Source organism: Coloeus monedula, assembly GCF_965178545.1.
Source record: "Coloeus monedula genome assembly, chromosome: 3".
NCBI lineage: Eukaryota > Metazoa > Chordata > Aves > Passeriformes > Corvidae > Coloeus > Coloeus monedula.
The window spans coordinates 22,609,055-22,624,945 of NC_138783.1; the positions used below are offsets into that span (position 1 = coordinate 22,609,055).

The window sequence follows — 15,891 nt, forward strand, 5'->3', positions numbered from 1 at the left end:
AGATACAATACATGCCATCTTTGAACCTTTGTGATTCACTGTGGGCTTGTCTGGAGTAGGCTTGACACCTTCCTCAGCAGTTGTAAATCAAATGTGGATATTTTGGAGCTACAGGGTTTATTTGTGTGTAAGTAACAGTTTTGCAGACAAATGCCAGCAATGCACTATATCATAAATAAAAAAAGAGGTGATTTCAAGCCACCAAGGTCTTCACTGTCCTCAACACAGGTGATTGAACTAGTTTTCAGCTTATGGGATCAGTAGTGAACCTGTAGATTTCCTAAGGGATGGACAAAATAACCAGTCATTCAGCTACTGTGAGATTTGGGACTGATAATCTCTGTGTGGTGTGGCTTTCAAGGACAGAGGATTTATTTGCCAAACACAGTGCAGGCTGTACCTGCATTGCATCATCACATGCAGCTGAATATTAAGTGCTACTGGTTGAGTCCATTTTAAGTGGGCAAATCAGTGAAGTACCTGTTTCCACACTGCCTGTTTCAGTGCTGGAAAGCTTGATGTCTATTTTTCTTCTTCACAAACACATCTTGTAGTAATGCTTATGTGTTTACTTCCAGGGAAGGGTCTTAATGCTGCTCCGGTGTTTTCTATGAACTTGCGATCTTCATTCCAAGTTGTTTCCAACTTTGGTATGGCCCTTTCCCATTGAATCAGTATTAGCTTTTGAACACTCATCTTGGATGAACCAGCATCTCTGGATGAAAGACACTCTAATCCAAGGCAAGGCTTGAAAATAAAATGTCTCTTTGGCAATAAGAGGGTTTTTTTACTTTTGCTGGGTGGAAAACTGAAAGTGCTGTGCAGATGATCTGTATGGTCATGGTACTGTCAAGCCAGAAAGGAAGATTTAGTCTTGGTGGTTCAATCACTTTACAAATCTTCCTTTTAGAAATTTGGGTCTGAAAACACTAAATTGATCTTTAGTGTGTGCTTCGAGATCTACCTTGTAAAATGCTGTATCATTCTCTCTACAATGTCACTTTGGGACCCAACAGAGAAGTTGTATAGTTTCTAATGAGAGCTTTGTGCTGTTACTGCTGTGGGTTGAAAGCTTCCTGTCTGCCTTCCACAGAGAAGTCACAACAGATTCACCCACGGTGCTAGCTCCGGCATCACTGCAACACCACTGTTTATGTTCTGGAAGATGTCAGATGAAGGACTTCTTTTGTCCTAATGAGTCAGTAACTGTGGGATATGCCCAGCCCCTGCCCTGGAGGGATCTCTGCTGAGATAAGAGATTTTGCAATCGCCCAGCAGGACTCCCTGGAAAGGCAACCACTTCTTTGGTCACGTCGAGAAAAGACAGACCCACAATCCTTTAGGAGACCCTGTGCAGATCCTTTGTAACCCATTGGTCTTCACCCATCCCCTGTATCCCTATAAAAGCTAAGGCCTCTGCCCCTGTCAGAGAGAGTTCCCGTTGGTGTTTGTAGAAGCAGTGTTTGTAGGGCCTAGGTATGGTTTTATATTTTTTCCTGGGAATCACTTAGGGCCAGATGGTAGCTGGACACAGGCATAGCCTCTCCCCCAGGTAATCAGTTGGAAAGGCCCAGAGACCTGGTGTGACTTTGGGTCCTTCACCAGCAAGTAACACTGTGTTCTAGTTTATTTTCTACTCAGGCATTTACCTAACTGAAGAATGAAATTAATGACTTCCTTTTCTTCCACTTTCTTTGATGTTGCTGCAAAAGGGTTTTGGTGGTATGAAAAGGTAGGAGAAATTGCAATGGTGCTTCTCAGGATGCTTCCTCTAATGTAGTTCTACATTTCTATTCATAGCAGTTCAGTTTTGTCTCACAGATCTTATGTAAAGTGTCTTTCTCCTAAGTGTTCACAATCTTGACATCCCAACTCCCCATTTTATCAGATGTCAGCCTATCTTGGAGACAAGGCTCCTTACAATATGGATTTTTTGCAGAGGCCTAAAGGTAGACAAGTTGTTGTTGGGATCATATAGCGAGTATATGGCAATGATATGAAAAACAGAACCCAGATCCCAAGATTTTTATTGTAGTGCTTAGGCTATAAGATCATCCTTCCTGCTTTGCAGAGAAGGTCAAGAGAAAGTTCCTAATTTCCCCATAACTCTTGCAAATGAGTGTTGTTTTGCTTCAGTAAGTAGGATTTATTTCTTCACTTCACTTAGTTAAGGGGCCACTGAAGACCAGGTTCCCTGTTACACTTTACCCTTAACAGAAGGCACTTTTCTGAATGGACTGTACTCACCCTGTGCAAAGCTTAATTTGTCTTCTTTCCTTCCCACATGGCAACCTGCCAGGATGGCTCTTAGGATCCATGCAGCTCTGTATCGCACGTGGCCTAATCATTGCAGAAGTAAGATTGTACTGGCCGACACCATGATTAATTCTTTAAGGTTGCCATAAAGCATTGCTGCAGCCTTGCCCAGGAGACAGTGTTATTCCAGAGCACTATTAGTAGGAGAGGCAATAAGTGTGTCTTTAACTGAATGGTGCCAGTGGGAATGGTATGTTAGGCAGGGCAGCTGCAAGCTCGGCCTGAAACATGACCACCCTTGAAACCCGATCTCTACCCCACTGACCTGTGCAGGCTGACTTCATACTGTGTTGGGAGACCACGTGGGTTGCGTCAATGCCTGAAATGTAACTGCATCCTGGCAGTGGGGCAGATCCTGCCTGTGTGACTGATAACGTGTTACTTGAAGCAGAGGAGGAATTGCATTTATGCATGTTTTGTGTAGCTGACCATGGAGGACTGACCTCAAAGGCTTCCTCTTGTGCCTGTGTCCTGAGTTACCTGAGCGGGAAGTGTTGGCTGTCCTCTTTGGACTAAATGAAGGTCTGGGGCAGGTTCCAAATAGCTATTAAAAAACTGAAAATGTGAGATGATGTTTCTCAAGAGTGCTTCTCAACAGAGCTTTTAATCCCTCAACTAGGATTTCCCCACAAAACATGTTTCCAAGTGTTACACACTCTCAAAGCTTTTGGCAGAATAGTCTTGTCTTCATGATAGATGAAACTGGGTGTCAGAGGCTTGTTTGCTCTCGTTTTATCCCTTGCATTCACAGTTCTCTGGCTGTGCAGATCTTTTCCTTGTGCCCCTTGATCTAAAACACCCCATGAGAGGGAGCTCCCTGGTGTAAGAGGGGGCTGTGATGCACCTGGAAAGTATTAATTGAGAGCCAGCCTCTCTTCTCTTGCTAAGTCCCTGCCACAGCTACGAGCCACAGTGGGAATAGGAGGTAACCTTTTTCCTTTTTTATGCTGGGTGAAAGTCACTCTCTCGCAGGAGTGCAGGGCAGTGGAGAGCCCGATGTGTGACTGGAGCTCGCCACAATAAGCTGGTTGTTTTCCCTTCTCCTCTCCCCTCCTCGCGCTGCGCTGGGCTTATCTGGCCGCCTAAGTTATGTTAAGTAGCGGGTGCATGCTTGCTCTCTGTTCTCCTCGCTGCTTTTGCTCCTTGGATTTCAATTCCAAACATGGTTATCCATTTGGGGTCTCTCTCCGTTCCACTGCCAAGAGATACACATTCCACACTCAACACCAGCTCCCTCTGCTGCTCTCTCACGGTCGCTATTCCATTTGCCGGAGCGCAGGCGAGAGAGTGCAAGGAGATTTCTGTCCTGTCTGTGAGTTTTCCAGCTAATGGCCTCTACTCTTTTTTTGACTGAGCTCTTTTGGCCTCACGTTTGCCAGCTTCTTTTCTCACCATTGTGGCTAAGAAGGGGGCCAGCTGACAGTTTGTGAGTCACAAAGAGGAGAAGCATACCCTTTTGGAATTTTTCGGGTGCAAAAACATTTGGCAGCGCTTTTTTAACATGTCGCTCTGAAGCAGTGCTGTGGGACCAGACAGTGCTCAGGAGGAAGAGAGGAAGAACGGCTATCCAGCAACCCTGGTTTCAAACCTCTGCAGCACCCTTTGTGTATGACAATTCACTCTGAGCGCAGGACGGCTGGGGAGGGTGGGGATTGGGGAAGGATGAGCGCAAACAGCCCCTCTTGGGAGCAGGCTGTTCTCCGGCCTCCGGTGTGTGATGCCTGGAAGGAGATTATGGAGGAAGCAGCCTATCAGCTGGCCAGCTGCATTGTCCTCCTGGGTTACATGGGGGGAAGTGGCATCTTTGGGTCCCTCTATATCTTCGGCCTCCTGGCCCCAGGCTACTTGTGCTATGCTCTGTGGGGCTGGCTGAGCGCTTGTGGGCTGGATATCTTCATCTGGAACATGCTGCTGGTCCTCGCCTGCTTGCTTCAGCTGGCTCACCTGGCTTACCGGCTCCGCAGAAACACCATCCCGGAAGAGTTTGACCTCCTCTACAAGACCATGTACCTGCCCTTGCAGGTGCCCCTGGAAGTCTACAAAGAAATCGTGAAGTGCTGTGAAGAGCAGGTCCAGTCGCTAGTCAGAGACCAGAATTATGCGGTGGAGGGCAAGACGCCCATTGACCGCCTCTCATTGCTGCTGTCTGGCAGGTAAAGGCTCCCCTGTTTCTGAACAAAGTCTGACAGCAAAGCGCTGTGGCTTACTGTTATATTTTCACCCTCTGTAGAAACTGGGGTGAGGATTGTGTCCTTCCCCTGAAGAGGATCTGAGATATGCATCAGTTTGTTGGGGAAGGGGGAAATTTGCTTTTTGGGGGGTTAGTTTTCTTCTGTTTTTCTAACTTAAGACAATTGCAGGGAATGGTTTGCAGACTCAAGCTATGGGCAATGAAGTAGCCAGCTCAGCCTTACCTGTGATACTTTTGATGAATCCTTACCCCTTTCTCTGCCATTTTGAAGTGATCTTATTTATGATGGGAGCAGACTGGCTGTGAGAAAGTGTTTCTCAAGGCAGGAGGGCAGTGTCTGCACCTGTGGTCTCTGTGGGTACCAGGCACACCTCTGTGATGTGAAGAGCTGTGTGCTGAGTGTGCTGAGGCCTCAGTTCACCTGCTCTCCCTGGCCAGCAGTGTTCAGGGAGAGGTTCCTGTTCCCAGCATCCCAGCCCTCAGGGCTTTGACATTTTTCACTTTGAGCATCATTTCATCAAAAGAGAAAGTATTCTCCTGTGGTGGATCCTGCCTAATCCGGTGTCTTTCTTTCCCTGTGCTGTCAAGCATTTGTGATACTCCTTCCTCTGGACCACCAAGGAGAGCCTCAGGGACCTCTAGACAGTCTCACTGGAGATTTGATTGAATGAACTGTGCTGATCAAGTACTGGCATTTATTCACCTGAGATCCTGTGGCATGCCTGTAGCAGCATATCTACTTAATGATTTGCAAAATCCAGATGCATACAAATAGCCATAGTGTTGGCTTCCAGGCTGCTGCCAGGAACTTGGCACTAATGTTATGTAAGAATGGGAAAGGAAGAAGATCTCTAAATAGGAGCAGTGCTGAGCTGCAGGAGGTGTGTCTCACAAGGATTTTCCTTTGGGAATACAAAGCATCACTTGGGGCCATGTTTTACTGCAGTGGCCAATCCTCTCTGGTGAGGGAGTGTGCAATGAAGAATGGCTGACCTTCCTTTTTTTGATGTTGGTCCCTTTTCTAAGATGTGTTAAGAGCAGGATGTTGAATGGCAAAGCACTGGAAGGTAATTTGGTATGTGCATTTCCATTAGTGCTTGCCCTTACCAAACATCTCTGCTGAGCAGTTGGCCCTGAAGTTTACTGTATCTGCAAATAATATTGATGGGGAAGAGTCTGTGCTGTCTTAACCTGCACTGGATAATGTGATGCTGCTCTGTGGACATGGAAGTGCTGCAACAGACAGTAAGGTGGTGATGGTGGGTGGTTGTTGGGCTCTCTTTTGCAGTGGGAACTATGCATCTTGGCCGGTACAAGATGCTCCAGGGGGATGGGAATGGATTTACATTTCCTGGTACCCACTGTATTGCCTTGTGAGGTCTTTGCTGACCCAGCACAGCATTGCTACTATTATGGTGCTTTCTCTTTAACTGAACAAGTGGGTTCTTGGAAATGCAGAATATGCCTGGATCAGGAAATGTGCCTTGCAATCCCTGACCCTTCCAGGCAGCACTGCCAGCTGATTAGAAGCCAAAGGTAAACTGAGTCTTCTAACTCCTGAAGGCAAGAAATGCCTTTGTGGATTGTACAACAGGGGTACATGGTGATGGGAAAACAAGAGGCCCCAAGTCTGGTGATGCAGAGCTATGAATAGAACTCCAGAGCACCCTGCCATTGTCTTTGCTCCAGGCCTGTACAGGTCCTTCCCTATTCCCACAGCAGAGCTGAATGCGTGTTTGACCTTGACACTGGCAGGCAATTGTAGCAAAAGTAGGTGAAAGGGATACTTAGAAGGCCAAGAGAAAGTGAGCAGTAATGTGCAGCGAACTATGAGCTCACAGGGTGGTCGGTCAGGAACCATGGGCAGCATGATTTTGGGGGATTCTGAGTGTAATGACTTCCCAATACCGAGACAGGGGATGCCTCTGTGCAGTCCTGGGGATGGTAGGAAGACACAAGCACAAAGAGACACAGGCTGGCTTAGAAGTACTTACAAAGCAGCAGCAGTCCTGTGGGCTGAGAAGTCCTGGGTTAGGACCAAACATTGCACCTGTGAGGGCTGTCTTTGTAGCAAGAAACAGAACACAGATGAAATATGGGGAAGTGGCAGCAAATAGTTTCCCACAGAGAAGGAGGGATAGCCTCATCACTAAAGCACCTGCAGCTGTCCCAAGAGCGTACAAGACGTGTGTGAGACAAGTATTTCTTTCCTCCCTGGTGGGACACACTGTGTGAGCCATCAGGTTTGTGTGACACCTGTTTTGTGGCCTAAGCCTGTGTGCCTCACCTGTCCCCTGCAGGATCCGAGTGTGCCAGGATGGACAATTCCTTCACTACGTCTTTCCATACCAGTTTCTGGACTCTCCAGAATGGGAGTCACTGCGACCCTCTGAAGAAGGAACTTTCCAGGTAACCCCAGCTCAGCTTCACTCCTTGCTGCTTTGCTGCATGTCTGAGAAGGGGATGGAGGGGCCTCATTACGCCATTCAAAGCTGACCAGGAATACTTTCCTCCCCTTCCTGGTGGTTTAGCCAGCACAGAATTGTGTGGTCAGCTGTTTTACCTTTTTTTCCACCGTGTTCTGAAGACCTCAGGGCATGCTCCTACTATCTGCTGATAGCAAGGAGGGTGGAGAATGGTGCTCCTTCCAGTTTATGAGGGAATGGAGGTGTCAAATTGCTGGCTCTCTTCCATTATGGTGTTCCCTAGTACGTGTACTGATGAGTTTGCCCTGCACGCTGCTAGCAGGGTGCATTGTGCTAGCATCAGGATGGCAGCCGTGGCAATATGCAGCAGTGATGTAAATCCATAAACATCCTGTTCCTCACAGAAGTTTCTGATGGTCATGTGTTTTGGGTGGAGAAGCAGAAAGGATGATTCACACCCCAATATGGTTCTTTCTGAGCAGAAAAATCCCCTGCTCAGAGGCCAGACCAATTCTCATTTGCAGTAACTGAAAGGATTTTGGCCTTGCTGTCAACACCCCACAGTGTTTCTTTGGCTTTCCTTCTGGGGAAGATTACTTAAGCCTACATTCCTCTGTCTTTAACTCACATCTCAGGATGGCCTGATACCTGTCAGGATGTCAATCTTGATTATGTCAATTAGGGCATATGAGGAGGGATTTTGCTAATCCCTTGGGAGCACCATGGTCATGAGGGAATGATGCTTTCTCATGAGGGTAGCCCCAGGCAGACTTGGTTAAACCAGGACAGCTCTCCAAATCTGCTTTCCTAGGCTCTGAATTTGGCTCGTGTGTGAAAGGGTCAGGGTGATTGCTCCTGAAAACAGTGCCATTGCCAGTGGTTATGGCTGCAGGAGATAGCTGTGGCACAGGGCTACAGATGGTGAGCAGAAATAGGGATGTCAGACCAAGGTAATGAAGCAGAAAAGGCAACAACAGCGTGGCTATACTAGAGCTAGCGGTATCTCATGTTTTGCACAGGTCTTCAGTCTGGCAGCAGACTGCTGCTAGCTCCTGGGCTGTATTTGCCCAAGAATCCAGCAGGGAGAGTGATGGCTGCCCAGTGCTCCAGGCAGGGAAATGGCTGACTGCAGTGGCTGACAGCAGGCATGCAACCTGCAAAGACATTCACAGCATTTTCAGAGCTAATTTCCGTGGAACTGAATGTTCCCAGACCTCCTGAGGGTCTTTATCTGTGGTGTTGGAGACAGCTTGGGAGCAGGCTGGTGCCAGGCTGCACTAGCCCTGCCAGCACCATGCTCTTGGCACCTTTCCTGCTCTGCAAGACAGGGCTGGTCAGTGAGGTCAGCTGTGCCTGGCACCAGAATGGGGAGGTAGAGCCCTAGGTAGGGAGGCCCACGTGCTGGAAATGCCTAAATGCCACATCTGCTTACTGAGGAGCATGAAGAAGTAGCAGCTGTGTGAGACCAGCAGTCATCGGGTGTGACTTGAGCAGTCCATGTACCTGGAAGGACCTTACTCTTGATGCCCATGCTTAATTGTCGTGATGTGCTGCTTTTGGCAGCTGTTTAACCCACTAGTCCTCACCTGAGCAGTTAATAAAACTCTCTCCCTTATCTCAACCTTATTCCTAGCAATGCAATAATTTGGTTTAAAAAGTGCATGTTAAACTCTGGGTCTTTGCTGGAGGAGGGCATGGAAGGTTTTTCTTGCCCAAGGTATTGCTTTCCCCATGGCTCTCTGGATTGAACAGTTTCAATTCTGAGCCCGCTGAAAAATGGCAGAAGCATGACTTGGTCTACAAGAATAGCTGGTTTCCTTGAGCTTTCTGCTTTGGGTGTCTGCTTCCCACAGGACTGCTGGATCGCAGTGCCTGAAGGAGTTTGGTTTCAGGGCTGGCACTTTCCCCCAAAAGGCTGAATTACAGGCTCCTGCTGATGCTGGAGCACTTGTGTCAGGAGGGATTAATGAGTGAAATCTGTCTTGCTGTCCTGGTTAGGTGGCAGGTTTGCTTACTGCATCTCAATCCCTCAAAAGAAGGGATCACTTTTGATCACTGTGTCAGAAGTTGGTTAGGAAAATGAGTTTCCGTTCACTTCAATTTCCTTGTGACCCTTCTTTTTGCTTGCCTGGCCTGGGAAAGTTCTCAGGTTTTATCTCCTATATTTCTTTCATCAGACAGCTGTTTGCAGGGCAATGGCATTAAATATCAAACCCAAGGACACACACATGCGGCCAAGCCGTGTTCAGCTTCCCAGTGGCCCTCTGCCATGGCGGCTGACCAAGGAGACCCCTGGGTATAGAGTGAAAGGGAGCCCCTGGGATATTTTGGCTCTGGCACTTGTTCGCATGCCAGTGTCTCCATTACACTCGGATGTTCTTCTTTGGCCCAGGGCAGTTTGACCCTTCCTGCATTTCTTGTCTTTATTCTTATTATTTATTATAATGTACACTTACATACTATATAATGTTTTTTACTGGAACTAGTCTTGTCCTATAGCTAGGGGGAAAAAGTCTCTCTTTACATTGGCAAAACAAGAAACAATACGAAATGTTCTCTAAAATCAATCCAATAAACCGTCATGAGTTTTTTACATATACACGAACACAATAAAACCTCATTATTTCCTCTCTCACTGACCTGTGCTGCCATGTTCTTCAAGGCCATTCAGCCCTACAGAGTCCAGCAGAACTGCTGAGACAGGATGTCCCTCTGGCATAGGATGACCAGGCAAGACTTTCAGGTGGCCCTTCCAACACTCAGGGCCTTCTGGGGCTGTGCAACCCAACAGCAGAATGGGTCAGCAGCCCCCCCCAGGGCTACTTGCTGGCAACTCAAACTGGCTGGGCATGCAGAAACATCCCCCTCTGTAGCATTTCTGTGGGGGGATAGGGGTGTCTGTGCTGCCCTGTTCATTTCAGCTACATCCCTCAGAGGTCAATAGGGAGCACTGTTTGAATGCAAGAGGGTGAAACGTAGCCATCCATGTGGCTGGGTTAAATGAGGATGTGGTACTAATTGCATAGGAAAATGGAGTCTTTGCGTCCTTAGGGAGAGGAAACAGCAGCGGGTAAGGATTTATCCAGTCGTTAACCAGGACAATCTGGCTCTCCAGCCCCACCATCTCCAAGGAGAATAGGCACCAAAGGGGCTGAGGGCCTTCCCTGGAGTGAAGCATATGGCTCCAAGGTGGGTGACCCCTGCCCAGGCAGTGGGACTTACTCCACTCACTCCCTGCCCCACAGGTCACGCTGACAGCCGAGACCGATTGCAGCTACATCACTTGGCCGAGGAAGAAGCTGTATCTCCTCCTGAGGAAGGACCGCTACATCGCCCGGCTCTTCTCCTCCCATCTGGGCTACGACATCTCGGAGAAGCTCTACTCCCTCAACGAGAAGCTCTTCGCCAAGTTTGGCCTTCGCTTCGACATCCGTTTGCCCAGCCTCTACCATGTCCTTGGGCCAGCCTCCTCTGAGGGGGAGTCGGAGGACTGTGAGGAGCTGCTGCCTGCCTCTGGCCAGGCCAGCGTCTCTGAGCCGCAGCCGCCACCGCCGCCACTGCCGGCTTCACGCCCCCGGGCGTCCCGGCCTGACAGTGACCTGCTGGGTGAGGACTCCACCAGTCTTGTCTTGGAAGATTTTGCTGAGTTGCCGGGGTCTTTTATGGACTATGTGAGCGAAGGGGAGTATATGAAGTGAGGGCACTCCTGGCACGGGCACACCTCACCCTGTGTGGGACCCTTGTGTAAGTACCCACTTGCAGAGCAAGTCTTTCCCGTGATGCATCTGCCTGGACAGAGCAGTGGCTGCCATTTGCCATGGGTTTGCACCTCTGCAATGTTTTTTTGGCCTGCTGCCCTAAGGAATCCTAGAAGGTGGGCTCAAGCTATGTGATTTAAGGAAATGCAGGAGGGCAGAGACTTGGCTCCAGGCACCAGTTGTACTGTGGGGTAGAAGGGCCAGTAACCTGACCATAGAAAGCTCTTCCCTGCCCAGCTCTCTCCCCATCCCTCAGGAGAGGCAGAAAAACTGAAATGGTGTCTAGGCTGGCAGGTGGTACACGAGTGGTCACAGAGACCATGAGGTAGAGCTATGTCAGGAGATACTCCAGTACTGAGCTGAGCAAGAGCTCTGCAGGTGAGAGAGCCCACATCCCAGGAGATGCCAACAGGACTAGAAACAGCTCCAGGGTTTATAGCTGATTGGTAGCCAGGAGTTGCTATCAACCCTGCAAGTGCTCAGTCTGGACAGGGGGAGAAAGCTCAGAGTCCTTCCTCTCCCTGCCCATTGCAGCTCATCCCAGCATTTGATCTGTTCTCCTTGTTTCTGCTGAGATCCCTCTCTGCCAGATCAGTAAGGTAGTGAAAAGTCTGCCCTGGGTGGTATGGGTCTTGCCTCCAGTTACCCTGGGTGGACTGACAGGCTAAACATTGTTTTAAGATGCCCCAAACTCTGCTTTCCAGTGAGTGGGAATTAGTTGCTCTCTTCCAAAATGCCAGCTCCTTAGTCCGCAAGGGAAAAGCATTCCTGTGCCTGGTGGCTGTTGGGGCAGAGGAACAATGCAGGCAAGCAGAAATAGATGGGAGAGTGGCTTGTGCTTGAAATTCAAATCCAAGTGGCCAAGAGAGAAATTCCACCCTGAGCTACTTTTAGCTAGCCACTGCATACCAGCTGCTACACACCAGCTGCAGACCCCAAAATGTGCATTCCTGCTGCCGCCTCACAATAATCCAGCTGCCAGGCACCAAGTTTGGGACTAGGATTTCTGTTCTAGAAGTGACCCCTGCATGTGTTCCAATTGGGTCCGCATGGCAGGGAGGAGGGTTGGGCTGCAGCTGGGGAGGCTGTCTTCCATCAGGCAGCCTTGAACACAGTGCAACATTGTGCCCTACTCTTCTCTATGCCTGCTGGGTCTACTTCTACCTGTGCTGTGGACTCAGTGGCAGGGAGCATTGGCTCCTGGCATGAGCCCTGACAAGTCTGCAGTTTTCTTCATATTTTCTGGGATATGAAGAACGTGGCCAGGGAAAGAACAAGCGTATTTGGTTTTGGCTGAATCAGATAAAGAGTCAGCAAGAGTTCTGATTAGGGTTTTGTTGTTGGGGTTGGTTGTTTGGTTTTGTATGGTTGGTTGTTGTTTTCTTTTTTAAGGAGGCACAGAGAGAAAAAAAAAAAATACACATTTGTTCTAGGGATATGAAGTCCCTGATTTTGCTGGTAGACTGCTGGAGATACGAATTTGCAGCTTTTTCAGTCCTTACTTGGAGAGGCAGGAACACTGAATCACTTATGAGAGAGCCATCCTCCTGGCTGTCAGGAGTGTCTGTGAACACACGCAATCACAAGTGAATGCAAGTAGTGTTGCAAACATGGTGAAGTCACTTTGCCTGAGCTTTGATTCCACTTTGCCGTCTCAGAAGGAGGATATCCATTCTCAGATCATTGGTAGAATTCTTCTCGTTGATCAAGCTCAATAAAACCAGAATTTCAAATGCAATTTTAAAAGGTAGGAGGCAAGGAACACTGTAGCTTTTTTTGAAAAATTTCCACCCATTTTTGGCAGTGAGGCAATACGGTGAACATACACAGAAGAGGTGCGTGCATATTGGGCAAAACTTTGCTACACAGCAGAAAGCTATTTTTCTTTCACACAGTCCTGTGTGAGCTGGAAGCTTTTGTCTTTCTACATCTTGTGACTGAGACAGTATCAAGGACTGCTGATATTTGCAGCAGAGACCTGCAATAAAAGCCCAGATGTTTAGAGGCTGTATTTGAGGTGAGAGAGGAGGATGATCTCCTTGTCTGTCAGTCTGGAGACAATAGCCAGTGTGGTATTTTAATTTTTAAGGTAATTAGACAAGGAATCAAAAACTTTAGTGTGTTCATAACGGTGGAACAAGCACTTCCCTGTTACCCTGCTCAGCACTTCTGTGTCCTAATCACATCACATCCCAGCACATCCCACATCACATTGCAGCACAACAGCAATTGTCACATCTGGATGATATTCCACAGCGACTTGGGTGTCTCGCCACAAATACTAATAATACAGAAAGGCTGCAGGTTTTCCCTCTGTCCAAACAATTGTCACAGATCAGCAAATAATCCGAGTAGGTCTGCCATGGCTCAGGTAAAGCACTTTCATAACTTTTTCCTGCCTCTGTAATAAACAGGGAAATTCCCTGCAGTGTCATTATTCAAAGTAAATCCCTGAGGTCAGAGGTTCCCTGGGGCTTTCCCCTGGTCTGTGCTCTTATCTCCTTCCCCAGTAACTCCCAACATGGGTAATCACCTTGCATCTCTCTAAATTCCCCATGCTGAAGTGCTTCTGTGGGTGACGTTCCTTTTCCTCTTCTGTCACTGCAACAGCCACCTTGCAACATTACAGTGCAGGAGGGCAGTTCCTGAATGCCCAAAGTGCTACAAAGGTCTTACACAAGAAAATATTCATGGGAGATGTTCCTTTTCTTCTTTGCCTCTGTTTCATGTTTCTTTTTAATCACATAACAATAATCTCAGTGCTATCACATAATTTGGGAAGCCTTTCCCAAGGCCTCAGGTCAAATGCAGTGTGCTTTTGAGGATCATTGCCTGTCAGTGCTGAAAGACTGAAATTCTCTGAACTCAGGGTTCCAACAGGGAGATATATTGGCCTACTATTCATATCATCTAGTTCCTTGAAAGCGTTTCTAGTCTGCTTATGAGTAAGATGGACTGTGATGTCCCACTGATGAGCACATTCTTTCTCTAAGGAGGATGCTGCCTGTTCAAAGGAGGCAGGTTCAAAAGTTCTGTTCAATACTTGCTTTAACAGTGTACTGCTGTATAGCTCAGTGCCCCAGAGGAAACTAAGATTTATTCCTTGCATGGAAATTTAAACAATCAAAAGCAACCTGCTTTCTCTCCTGTTCATATTGCATTTGTTCTAGTTTGTTGCTATCAAATGCTTGCAGGATGTGTAGCTGTTGCTACCTGGTTTTTTACAGTTACATCTTGGGGCTGCCTTTCTATTTTGTGGGTGAGATGGGTGGATGGATGCTTGATGGTCTGCAACTTGGTATCTAAGTTAGTAGTTAATGTTTTGTGTCTGCTTTGAGAGCAAAAGGAAAGGAGCTGTGGGCTTTGTTTCACCAATATCACAGAAGGCACTTTGGAGGGGTTTGGTTTTGCCATCTCAGAATCGGTGCACAACCCTGTTTCCCGATTTACCAGTTGAAGAATTACGTAGTTTTGCATATTCATTTAGGAGGGGAGGGGAGAAGAACAGGTAATGGTGGGCTCCATGAGGTTTGTGTCTTGGAAAAATTTGAAAGTACTGATAGTAACGGTGTGCTCTCTGTCTCTCTCTCCCCCTCTCTCTTCCCCGGCCCCCTTTTCCTCCCTCCTCCACTGCTTTCCTTCTGCAGCCTCCGAAAACCATCTCCAGAGTTCTCACCCCCTCTGCAAAGGACGAGCCCCTCTGGCTCCCACTCAGACCCCCGAACTCTAGGGAACAACAGGCTGGTTTGATCCTGAAGCCCCTCCAAGGGAGCAGATGCTCACACAGGTTTTTGACCACAGAGACACTCTTTAGCATGTCTGCCAGCAGACATCTACACTCAGGAGCACATGAAGCACATGCTTAAGACTGCAGTGTGACACTCCAGCACCTCCCACCCCATGGCTGCTCACCAGAGCTGCCTTACCCAGCGTGCTTCCACGGTTTGTTTTCTAGTCCTGCCTCTCTGAGGTGTGTCAGCAGCTCTGTCACCAAGGTGCACTGATACCTCTGCAAGCAATACCAGCCTGCTTGCAGAATCTGTGTTCCCTTTGATTCACTGATTCCCATTAAAGTCAGAGATTAAACTAACAGTGTTTGAGGATTTGAAGAGGGAGAGAACAGTGGGAGGGGGGAAGGATTTGAAAAGGGAGATCACTTGAGGTGATCACAAGGCACAGAGTGGACAGGGCAAGGGAAAATGGGCCACCTGACAGCTTTGATAAAGGGCTTGCAATGGAGTGTTTGATGATATGCATCTCACTGGGCATCTGGTCTAGTAAGACCAGAAATTACCTTTCCAGGAGTTAGGATTTCTCATTTATGACAAGCACAACTTCTCCAAGAAGCTGGTGAAAAAAGACTTCTGGTGAAAGGTTGTTTGTTTGCATTGATTCATTTGAAATAAGAAAAAGAAGGAATTAGGACTGGGAACAGGTGTAGTCAAGAACCCTTTTTTTGTGTGTGCTCAAGGGGGAGTGACCTCAGGATGCACAAACATCAAATGAAGAAGGAGTGGATACAAAATATCTGTGAAGAGAGCAGCCATTGGTAGGAAGGACAATGCCTTAATGAAAATAGTGTGGAGATAGAAGGCCTCTTCCAAGTTCAGCTGCAACAGGATTTGTCTGATGAGCTTCCACAGCCACTTCCTCAGTCAGGGAATTGGAAGTACCTGTGGAGGAATCCTGTGTCTCGCAGAGCTTGGTGCAATCAAGTTGAGCAATGGGGGTAGGAGCCTCTCCAGGGCAGGTATTCAGGGAAAGAGCAAGGAGTGTCAGTCCCTCTGTCAGTACAGGGAAGTGTGTCCTTCAGTGCCTCTTGGGGGCACAGCCATTCTGCCTGTGGGACTGGCTTTGTGTCAGCCCTGGGTTGGAGGAGGCAGCCCCACCTGCCCTGCCCTGCTCACACAGGGGCTGTGGCCCAGAGCCTGGTTTGGCCTGTTTTTCAAGTCTCAGCTGGGCAAATCCTGTGCCCTTGGGATCTGGCACTCTTACCGAGGGCCTCTGGAGTAATGAGTATGTGGGATCTGTGATGTACACAGTTCCTTGGACTACTCATCTTTTCTCCCACACCAGGGCAGGAGAATGGGGCTGCCCCAGGCCTGGGAATCATCGTGCTGATGGTTGTCACCATGCTCTGTCAATGCATTGGTGCTTCAGCCTGACCCCACTGCCCTTCAGAGCTCAGAAATGTCTCCAG

At 48.2% G+C, this 15,891-nt stretch overlaps 1 protein-coding gene across 2 annotated transcripts; it reads left to right on the plus strand.

Moving 5' to 3' along the window:
• Positions 1-3,963: 3,963 nt before the first annotated feature.
• On the plus strand, positions 3,964-14,764 carry POPDC2 (popeye domain cAMP effector 2; the record flags this gene model as incomplete). 2 transcript variants are annotated; one of them, XM_082278950.1, is made up of 4 exons in its annotated part: positions 3,964-4,469; positions 6,808-6,916; positions 10,179-10,677; positions 14,339-14,764. In XM_082278950.1, 3 exons carry the CDS (start codon positions 3,979-3,981, stop codon positions 10,629-10,631), a joined length of 1,053 nt encoding a protein of 350 aa, XP_082135076.1. In that variant the 3' UTR covers positions 10,632-10,677; positions 14,339-14,764. The 2 variants fall into 2 exon arrangements, with proteins under 2 accessions (XP_082135076.1, XP_082135077.1); XM_082278951.1 differs by having other exon boundaries at positions 3,979-4,469; positions 10,179-10,539.
• Positions 14,765-15,891: the final 1,127 nt, after the last annotated feature.